The sequence below is a fragment of the Galeopterus variegatus genome, unplaced genomic scaffold (genome assembly GCF_000696425.1).
Source record: "Galeopterus variegatus unplaced genomic scaffold, G_variegatus-3.0.2 Scaffold1338, whole genome shotgun sequence".
Lineage (NCBI taxonomy): Eukaryota > Metazoa > Chordata > Mammalia > Dermoptera > Cynocephalidae > Galeopterus > Galeopterus variegatus.
The window spans coordinates 76,837-88,381 of record NW_007727449.1 but is presented as its reverse complement, the minus strand read 5'-3'; the positions used below and the strand labels follow the sequence as shown (position 1 = coordinate 88,381).

Here is an 11,545-nt window from a genome sequence, read left to right as displayed (position 1 = left end):
CTATAAAATTTCAGAACACCACAGATAAAGAGATGATCCTATTGATTCCAAAAGCTTTCAGAAAGGGCAAAGATCAACGTGAAAGATTAAGAAGAATAGATCAAGGGGGCCGGCCCGTGGCTCACGTGGGAGAGTGTGGTGTTGATAACACCAAGGCCACAGGTTTGGATCCCTATATAGGGATGGCCGGTTAGCCCACTTGGGAGAGTGTGGTGCTGACAACACCAAGTCAAGGGTTAAGATCCCCTAACCGGTTATCTTTAAAAAAGAAAAAGAAAAAAAAAAAAAAGATCAAAATCTTAATAGTATTCTTAGAAGATGGGGCGATGGCTTCAAAATTATGAGGGAAAGTGAACTGCAACCCAGAAATCTCTACCCGGACCAATATTGAGAGTGTTGGCAGAATAAAAGTAGTTTCNCGGGAGCGCCGCCGCGCTTCCCAAGCGGCGCACAAGCGCAGTGCGCCACCGGGCCGGCCCAACAACCATCTATCTTAATGTAATTTCAAAACACTGTAACCACATGCATACTTCTTGGGAAATGATTATTTTATTTTAGGACATTTTAAACATACTTTCAAATAGGGTACATACTGAAATTAGTTGAATTACATTAATAATATTTTTCTATGCATAACTATACCTGAAAAGGTAGTTAACAAAATGAAAAACTGTTTTGTTTCATTTAGTCTTCACAAGTATTTAAGTATTTATTATGCGATTTCTGTGAAATACACTGTAGAGATTTCCTTTAAAATAAGCATATAAAAATCCAAAACATTATTAAAGTTTTCATTATTATACAATCTATAACTAAAAATTTAAAAACAGACTAGCTTCATTTTACATGAGAATAAGCTTTGAAAAGAGCTGATTTTATTGCTTGACCCTGATTGGTTGCTCATAATACTCTTCTTGAAAGACAGCAAGTGAGATATAAGGCTCAGAGGGCAAAACCCCTGAACTATAAAAAACAGAATGTGTTAGAATTCCACTTAATGAAGCTTATGTTTAATAAGCTAGCTGTTTTAATTACATTTTCAAGTCTTATGATATAGAAATTCTACTTTTTTCCAAAACGAACAAACATACATATCCTTGATACGATAGTGAAGAAAACAAACATAAGACTTTAACTGTTGAGCAGTCTTATGATATAGAAATTCTACTTTTTTCCAAAACGAACAAACATACATATCCTTGATACAATAGTGAAGAAAACAAACATAAGACTTTAACTGTTGAGCTTTTTACTTTTTGAGCACAGCAGTAAACATTTTCTTTTCTTCCCTTCACAGTTTGGCATTCATCTGATTCATTAGCTTCTCCAGTTTGATTGCTAGGGCCATGTTTCCTTTAATCGTCAATCTTCCTGACATGAATGCCATTGTTGGTTTTAGTTTCCCTAAAATGACAAATTCAGAGAGAGAAAAGCAACCATTAGTGCCCTTAGGTATATACTGCTTCAAGAACATGCATTACCAAAAGAATCTCCTGAGTTTTATATATCTCGAAAGCACAAGATATTTCTGTTACAGCATTTTATATATCAGTATCTTGGGAATCCCAACTCCTAGACTTAGATGTTAACAACATCTTAAAGAGATAACATAAAACAGCAATCAGCAAAAGATTATAGCAAAAAGCTGAAGATGGCAGTATTTATATACTCATTACAGTACACTAAGGATACATGGTGCTGAAGTGAATTCTGGCAAACAAATACTATCTATTTCAATCTACTTAATTTTCCAATCTATTATAGTTCATTAAACTTTTAACATTTCAAGTTTAAATTAAAAAACTCAATTGGTGAAAATACATAAAATATTCTTAAGAAATGGTTATTAAATGTATACTGTATGAACACAAAATTATATACAAGCACTGTGTTAAACACAGAAAAGCCAGGGTATAAAAAATGTGAGCATAAAAATAGAATTGTAGCTAAGACCAACATATAATAAATATTAGCTCCATGGAGAGGAAACTTTGTTTTTATCTGCTATTCTTAGTCCAGTGTCAGTACTGGGTCTGGCACACAGTGGAATTAATGAGGAAACTGAGGCTCAGAGAGGACTGTGACTTGCCCAAGCTCACACAGCTTGTATGTGGCCGTACTACTGAGATGGGAGTTGCTCAGTGTTCCTGGGTTCCGGTTTCAGACGGCTCCCCTGGGTCTCAAACCACTCCCCAAGGATTCAAGCCCCTCCTTGAGTCCTGAGCTACTGTTGCTTGTTGCACCTTCCTTTGGTACCAACATATGGAGATTGAGACCACAAGAGGCAGACTTACGTAACTCCAGTGGCTGAGCATGCTCGGTAGAAAGGAGTTTATCCTATGAATGACCTTCCACTAGATAGCACCTAGCATATTTTAAGTGTTTTCAGTGGAATTTAACCAATGAGTATGCTCCAAAGAGACCAACTAAACTTGTGCAAGGCTATGTTACATAACTGGGAACCAACCCCTTAGCTGAATATTCATTAGGTGGCAAATATATGTATAGTAGCCAAACTATAAAAGTGGAATCCAGGATGAAGGTGGGGCTGTTGCTCATTCTCTCTGGAGCCAGCCTGCACTTTGCCTGTGAGGTGTGTATTTCTTACTTTTTGTGTTAAATCTGCCTTTAGTAGGCTGATGTTCAGTCTTTTGAGCCAGCCTGCACTGTTTGCAAAATGTGTATTTCTTACTTTTGTATTAAACTTGCTGTGGCTGCTGCTCACTCTCAGGAGCCAACCTGCACTTTCCCTGTGAAGTGTGTATTTCTTACTCTGTACATTGAACCTCTTTTTGCTTTCTACTCTGACTCTGCTCTTGAATTCTCTCCTGAGGTGGAGTCAAGACCTGTAGGACAGGGTGGGTTGAGGTCAGCTATCAGACCTCCCCAGACCCTCTCCTCTAGTAGCCCTATAATTCAAGGCCAGGTGTGTGTGACTCTCATTTATGATTTTCTGCCTTACATTATGCTAACTTATATATAGATCATATCTCCTAGAAGGGACAATATGTGTCTGGTACATTTGCAATCCACACCCCCATGCCACACACAAGTTCTCTGTAGAAAAAGTGTGTGGGTCGATGTATTATATACATGTTGAAATATTAAATACCTTTAAATTATTCTAAATAGGGGTAAAGCCTCATAGATTGGTTAGATAGAAAGAATCAAATTCAACTCCTTTATTGTAATGAATAAACTGAGATATGTACTACTTCAAGAAAACATGATGTTAAAACACCTAAATTTACAAATAATAGATTAAGGGGTAACCTTGATTTATGGAAGATACTAAAAGATCTTTATTCTTTGAAGAAACAGAAAAGCCCCTCCCCAAACTTACAAACACTGACATCTGGGTGTCCTTCAGCTAAATAACTGGCTCCCTGCTCTGCCACTCTACAGTGAAGCCTACCAGTCCACAAGCCCCACTCGCCACATATACAGCTTCCCATAAGCTTTACAGAGTCTTGTCCACAGAGATGAATAGGCATCAAATAAGACCAAAACCAAAACAAAACAGAAACACAGATAAAAGCAACTTGGAGGAAAGAGAGAGAATGCAGGTACAGAAAAAAGAAACTAAAATAAAGTGAATGAAGAACAGATTAAAAATTCCATAATCCCTGTCTTCAGAGATAAGAAAAGATAATACAACAATGTATTAAAATAGGATGTGAGCGAAGAAAGAGGGAAGAGGAGGAGGACAGGGAGGAGGAGGTAAAGAAGGGGGGAGGGGGAGGGGGCAGTAACAGGAGGGAAAGACGGGAACAGGGTAGAGGGAGGAGGCAACAGTAAGAGAAGAAAAACAACCTGAAAACAAGAGTGAGCTCTTGGAAATTAAAAATTTGATAGACAATATTAAAATGTAGGAAGATAGTGATTCAACTGCCTAGAAAGTAAACAAAGTTATACAGAGACGTACAATAGGAGAAAGGATGATTAAATCAGAAAAATCTAACTTTTTCTCTATAAAGTGTGAAAGGAGAAAACAGAGTTAGAACTATCAAATAAATAAGAAAATTTCTGAGGGGCCTACCAGGTACCAAGGAATATGAAAGAAAAAAATACCACCTTGTATTGCTATAAAATTTCAGAACACCACAGATAAAGAGATGATCCTATTGATTCCAAAAGCTTTCAGAAAGGGCAAAGATCAACGTGAAAGATTAAGAAGAATAGATCAAGGGGGCCGGCCCGTGGCTCACGTGGGAGAGTGTGGTGTTGATAACACCAAGGCCACAGGTTTGGATCCCTATATAGGGATGGCCGGTTAGCCCACTTGGGAGAGTGTGGTGCTGACAACACCAAGTCAAGGGTTAAGATCCCCTAACCGGTTATCTTTAAAAAAGAAAAAGAAAAAAAAAAAAAAGATCAAAATCTTAATAGTATTCTTAGAAGATGGGGCGATGGCTTCAAAATTATGAGGGAAAGTGAACCCGGTTAGCCCACTTGGGAGAGCGTGGTGCTGACAACACCAAGTCAAGGGTTAAGATCCCCTAACCGGTTATCTTTAAAAAAGAAAAAGAAAAAAAAAAAAGATCAAAGTCTTAATACTATTCTTAGAAGATGGGGCGATGGCTTCAAAATTATGAGGGAAAGTGAATTGCAACCCAGAAATCTCTACCCGGACCAATATTGAGAGTGTTGGCAGAATAAAAGTAGTTTCAGGTACACAAAAAATTACCTCTAATGTATCTTTTCTCATGAAGCTATTGGAGAAAGTGTTCCACCAAAATGAGGATGTAACAGAGAAGACATGGGATCCAGGAAATAGGAGATTCAACACAGGAGAGAGAGAAAGGAATTCCTAGGACAACAGCTGTGTAACAGGCTTAATGAGCTACAGGTTTAGATTGCAACATGAAGACAAAGGGCTCCAGGAAAAAGTGGACTGCCAGATAATCTGATACATTTAACAAAGTAGAAAAGTTTTCAAGAGGTTGTGAGAAGAATACAGGAAGACTTTGCTTAGTGTTATGGACTGAATTATCTGTGTCGCCCCAACTTCACATCTTGAAGCTCTAACCACCAGTGTGATGGCATTAGGAGGTAGGGCCTTTGGGAAGAGTTAGGTTTAGATGAAATCATGAGGGTACAGCCCCCATGATGGAATTAATGCTCTTATGAGAACAGGAAGAGAAGCAATGTAGTAGCATTTAAGTAGTCACAATGTTGTATACAACCACCACCTCTACCTAGTTCCAAAACATTTTCATCGCCCCAAAAAGAAACTCTGTAGGTATTCAGCTTTAGCAGTTCCCCCTCCCTCCAGACCCTGGCAACCACCAATAAACTTTTTGTCTTTATGGATTTACCTACTCTAAATATTTCATATTCCTTTTATTTCAAATTCTTCATTCCTTTTTAGGGCTGAATACTATTCCATCATATGTATATACCACAATTTGCTTATCCATTTGTTGATGGACTTTTGGGTTGTTTCCACCGTTTGGCTCTTGGCACTACTATGAACATGCGCATACATTTATTTGAGTGCCTGTTTTCAATTCTTTTGAGTATATACTTAGGAGTAGAAATGCTGGGTTATATGGTAATTCTATATTAAATTTACCCATACATCTATAGGTTTAACTAAACTCATATAAACCTGTGGTCAATTGATCTTCAACACGTCCATTCCATGGGTAAAAGAACAGTCTAGGGCCGGCCCGGTGGCGCACTGCGCTAGTGCGCCGTTTGGGAAGCGCGGCTTAGGTTTAACTAAACTCATATAAACCTGTGGTCAATTGATCTTCAACACGTCCATTCCATGGGTAAAAGAACAGTCTATTTAACAAATGGTGCTATAACTGGATATCCACACACAAGAGAATGAAGTTGGATCCCTACCACACATTCTATGAGAAAATTAACTGAAAAGGGATCAGAGATCTAAATATAAGACTTAAAACTAAAAACTCTTAGAAAAATAAAGGAGTAAATCTTTATAGCCTTTAGTTTGGCAAAGGATTCTTAGATATGACACTAAAAACGTAGGCAACAAAAGAAAAAAATAAATAAACTGGACTTCATGAAAATTAAAAACTTACGTGCTTCAAAATATACCATCAAGAAAGTGAAAAGACAACTCACAAAAAATGGGAGAAAGCATTTGCAAGTCATATATATGATAAGGAACTTGCATCTGGAAGTATATAAAAAATTCTTAAAACTCAATAATAGAATGACGAACAACCCAATTAAAAATGGGCAAAGAATATGAGTAGACATTTCTACAAAGAAGATATACATGTAACCATTAAGCACATGAAAAAATGTTTGATATTACTGTTCACTAGAGAAATGCAAATCCAAACTCAAGATACCACTTCACACCCAGTAGGATGGCTGTAATAAAAACCGAAAAAAACAAAAACCTAAAAATTACAAGTGTTGGTGAGGGCAAGGACAGGAAGAAACAGAAACCCTAGTACAAAGCTGGTAAGAAAGTAAATGGTGCAGGCACTGTGGAAAACAGTTTGGCAATTCTTAAAAAATTAAACAGCCTAGCAGTTCCACTCCTAGGTAGATACCCAAGAGAAATGAAAACATATGTCCAACAGAAACTTGTGTATACATGTTTATAGCAGCATTATTCATGACAGCCAAATGGCTGAAACGACCTGTCCATCAGGAGATGAATGGATAAATGAATTACAGTATATACATACAATGGAACATTATTTATCCATAAAAAGAAGTACTAGTACATGCTACAGCTTGTATGAAGTTCAAAAACATAATGCTAAGTGAAAGAAGCCAGATGGAAAAGGTCATATCTTATATGATTCCATTTATATAAAATACCCAGAATATGTAAATCAACTGAGAGAGAAAGCAGATTAGTTGTTGTCAGAGGGAGGTGGGAATGGGGAGTGGATACTTAAATGGTACAAGGTGTTCTGGGGTGATGAAAAAGTTTAGAAACTAGAGAGAAGTGGTGGTTGCACAGCATTGTGAAGGCATTAAATGCCACTGATTTGTACATTTTAAAATGGTTAATTACATGTTATGTGAATTTCACCTCAATTCTTTTTTAAAAAGGGAATGAAGCACTGATACATGTTGCTACAAGGATGAAACTTGAAAACATTATGCTAAGTGAAAGTCACAAAAGATCACATATTATATGATTGTGTTCACTGGAAAATCCAGAATAGGGAAAACTGTAGAGATAGAAAGTTGATCAGTGGTTGCTTAGAGCTGGAGGTAGGGATATAGAGGAACATAAGCTTGACAGCTAATGGACATGGGGTTTCTTGTTTTTTTGCAAGCGAGGTGGCTTGCCAGTATGGGATCCAAATGGGTTTCTTTTGGAGGTGATGAAAATGAATTGTATGGTATGTGAATTATATCTCAATAAAGCTGTAAAAAAAGAGAAAAGCTATTGAAGAGAAAAGCTATTAAATCTTCCCATAAAAAATCCCAGGGCCAGCCCGGTGGCGCACTGGATAGGTGCGCCGCTTGGGAAGCGCGGCGGCGCTCCCGCCCGAGGGTTCGGATCCCACATACAGACCGGTTCCCGCTCACTGGCTGAGCAAGGCGCGGAAGCAGCACCGAGGGTTGCAATCCCGTTGCCGGTCCCTGGTCCGGTATGGGGGCAACACTGAGGGTTGCGATCCGTTGCCGGACACGAAAAAAAAAAAAAAAAAAAAAAAAAAAAAAAAAAAATCCCAGCTCCAAATGGCTTCACTGGTTAGTTCACAGGAAACAAAATCAATACACAAAAATTAGTTGTATTTATGTATACTGGCAACAAGAAAGTTAAAAATACAATTAAGACAATAATTCCACTCACAGTAGCATAAAAAAAGAATAAAATACTTGGGGGGGAAAGCAAGAACTGTAAAAGGAAAAAATGAAAGATTAGACTTTATCAGAAATAAAAACTTTTGTAATACAAAAGATACTATTAAGAAAATGAAATGAAAGGCCACAGACTAGGAGAAAATATTTGCAAATCACATATCTGATAAAGAATATGCATCTAGAATTCATAAAGAATCTTACAACTCAGTAATAAAAAGACAACTCAATTTAAAAATGAGCAAAGGCTTTGAATAGACACTACAACAAATATAAATAGCTATGAAACACATGAAAAGATGTTCAACATCATTAATAACTAAGGAAATGCAAATTAAACCACCTGAGATACCATTACACATCCACTAGAAGAGCTATAATAAAAAAGACAATAATAAATATTGGTGATGATGTAGAGAAACTGGAACCTTCACACATTGCTGATGGGAATGTAAAAATGGTGCAGCCACTTTAGCAGACAACTTGGTAGTTTTGTCTTTTTTTTCTTTTTTTTTTGTGGCTGGCTGGTATGGGGATCCAAACCCTTGACCTTGGTATTGTAACACCATGCCCTAACCAGCCAAGTTAACGGGCCATCTCTGGTAGTTTCTTAAAGAGTTAAATATCAACTTACCATATTACCCAGCAATTCCACTCTTAGGAATCTACCCAAGAGAAATGAAAACATACATCTACACAAATACATGTAAGAGAATGTTCATAGTAGCAATGTTCACAATAGCCAAAAACTTGAAACAAGACAAATGTCCATCTGCTGGTGAGTAGATAAACAATATGTGGTATACATACATACAATGGAATACTATTCAGCACTAAAAAGGAACTGAACCACTGATACATGCTACAACATGGATGGATGGATCTCAAAAGCTGAGTGAAAGAATCCAGACACAAAAGACTATATATACTGTTTGATTCCATTTATTTGAAATGTCCAGAAACAGCAAACCTATAGAGACAGAAAGCAAATTAGTGTTTGGCTAGCTGGGGAGGGGGTGGGGAGAGGAAATAGGGATCAACTGCAAAGAAATATTTTGAGCGTGATAGAAATGTTCTCAAATTGGACTGTAGTGAGGACTGTATAACTCCATAAATTTACTAAAAATTAGGTACATTATAGTGGATGGATTTTACGGTATGTAAATTAAACCTTGACAATACTATTTTAAAAACTTTAAAAAACATAGCTGTTAAGCACAATGTAATACATATATAGTATATGTGTATATAAATCCCTCCTCAGGTAAAGTAATATTGTGCAATTTATTTCATTTCTATCATACTGCTCTACCATACAGTGGCCTCTACTGGCCAAAAGGAGAGATTTTGATTATATGATTACTAGTTGCTTCAAGTTTTTATATTTATAATGTATCCACTATATAAATTAGGCCACAGAAATGGCCATGGTTTCTTAAAAGAGAATTCTTAAAATACAATTCTAAATTGTGCCCGTTCGAAGAAAAGCGGATGTGATAAACAGTAAGAATGAAGAGATATAAGAAGCAAAAGCAAACTCACTTGCTCCCAATCTAAATTGTTGCTATAAAATATACTTCATAACAATAATTTATGATCTTTACAAATTAGTCATATAGCTGACTGACCTCTCCCTGTTAATCCAAGAGCACATTCACAGAAAGATATAAATGGAAAGCCCATTGTTTCAAGTTTATGCTATATAAGTAAAATGTAAATTAAAGAAGTCACTTGACTCTTTCTGGAGGGCAGAACAGCATAATAACTAAGAGAATGAGCTTTGGAGTTAGCTTGTATTCAAATCCTGGCTCCAGCATCTACTCATTCACTATCTGACCTCAGGTTTATTATTTAATTCATCTAAGTCTCAGTCTCTATTTCTATAAAACAGAGAAACATTTTATCTCAAAGGACTGTTGGGAGTATTGTTTATAAAACATAAGTACAATAAATATTATCATAAATATTAGATATAATTACTCTTATTTCAGATTATAAATTGACAATAAATTTTTATCTTAAATGGTCTTTACATTTAAAATTTATATATTTATAAGATTCAGATTTACCAAACATTTATTGAGCATCTACTGAGTGTATCCAAAGCACTGTGTTTAAGCTCTATGGAGAAATAGTTGAAACACTAAAACAATAAAAAAATGTTTTAAATGATTATAGATAATTATACATTAACTTGAAAGATGTTTATAATGTGCTAAGTGAAAAAGATTACCAAATGGTATGATCCTGTTTTTATAAGCACACAAATATTTATATATTCACACACACACAAAAATACATATATATGATGCTAAACCAAACTAACTGATGGTCATCTTTCAGTGGTGTAATAAAGAATAATTTTATTCAGATCCCAGTACCAGCCAGATGCCAAAAAAAAGAATTTTATTTTCATTTTTCTTGTGTATTATCTAATTTTTGTACAATGAACATTTAACACTACTACAAAAAAAGGAAAAGATAAACCTTGATTATTAGTATATCACATACAGACAGGCTCAGAATTTAGGCCTTCAGTGTTCTTGATTCAAATTGGAAAAACAAGATTCAGAGGGCACAGAATACACTGTAATCCTGAGATTATAAAGATTAAAACAGAACAAAGTATAAAAACATTTATAATCCACTGCATAAAAGATTCTTTAGGATGTTGTAATACTTTAGTTTAAGGTGCTGCTTCTAATTTTTTAGAATTTGTGTTAATTTACCACTAAGAGTAGAGAATGGAGAAAATTACCCTTAAATTTTCTGGCACTGTTAGAGAAGAAAATGGGCAGGCTAGGAAATAATGCAAAAGGTCCTCCAGATTAGGGATTCCACAGAAAGCAGAGTCACTGGGCCACAGCAGAAGGCTGGTCTCTGTTTCCATTACAACAGCTGGCAAGACTGAAAGCATGCCTTACTCTCAATAAGTGAATTGCTACTGAGTTCAGAGCCTCTAGGGTCTATGGTGTTATTAGAAACACATTTGTAGTCCAATTAGTAGAATAAAGCCCCCGTAGTCCCCTGGAATTATCTCTCTGTCCCCAACATTTTATTATTAGCTTCTCGGTCATGCAAAAAGGAAACTCTGACATCTATTCCGCATTTGTTGGATGAGGTAGAAGTGGCAGTAGAGGCAGTAGTAAGAACAGCCTTCCCAAGACTGCATGACCTTCAATATAAACAGCTACTAAGATGCCACTGCTATGAACAGTTACAAGTCTTGATTATTTGGAAAGGGATAAAGTAAAATGTCAGAACTAATTTTTCCTTGAACAATAGGTAAACTAATAAAATCGAAAACTCACCTGAAAACATTTTTACAAAATCATCAGTAGACATACTCATCACCACATCTGCCTGATAAGAGGGCTCTCCAGACCCAACATTCCCGCCTTTGTTTTTCAGATCAAGAAACCACGTGCCACCATCTTCTCCTACACAGAGGTAAATACATGTAAGTAAATGCCAAAGAAGTCATGTTCTTTTAAAATTTAATAACTGACGGGCCGGCCCGGTGGCGCACTGGATAGTGCACCGCTTGGGAAGCACGGCGGCGCTCCGCCCGAGGGTTCGGATCCCACATACAGACCAGTTACCGCTCACTGGCTGAGCGAGGCGCGGGAGCAACACCGAGGGTTGCAATCCCGTTGCCGGTCCCCGGTCCCCGGTCCGGTACGGGGGCAACACTGAGGGTTGCGATCCGTTGCCGGACACGGAAAAAGACAAAAGA

The 11,545-nt window shown here is 36.9% G+C and overlaps 1 protein-coding gene across 1 annotated transcript in view; it reads right to left on the bottom strand.

Annotated features, from left to right (window-relative positions):
- Positions 1-1,226: 1,226 nt before the first annotated feature.
- The window catches only part of HSDL2 (hydroxysteroid dehydrogenase like 2), a gene marked incomplete at its 5' end in the record, with an annotated part of 56,718 nt that continues 46,399 nt past the window's right edge, over positions 1,227-11,545 (bottom strand). The window contains 2 exons of the mRNA XM_008576361.1: positions 1,227-1,404; positions 11,121-11,249. Coding sequence (XP_008574583.1) covers positions 1,292-1,404; positions 11,121-11,249 — 242 coding nt within the window. The remainder of the gene's footprint in view (positions 1,405-11,120; positions 11,250-11,545) is intronic.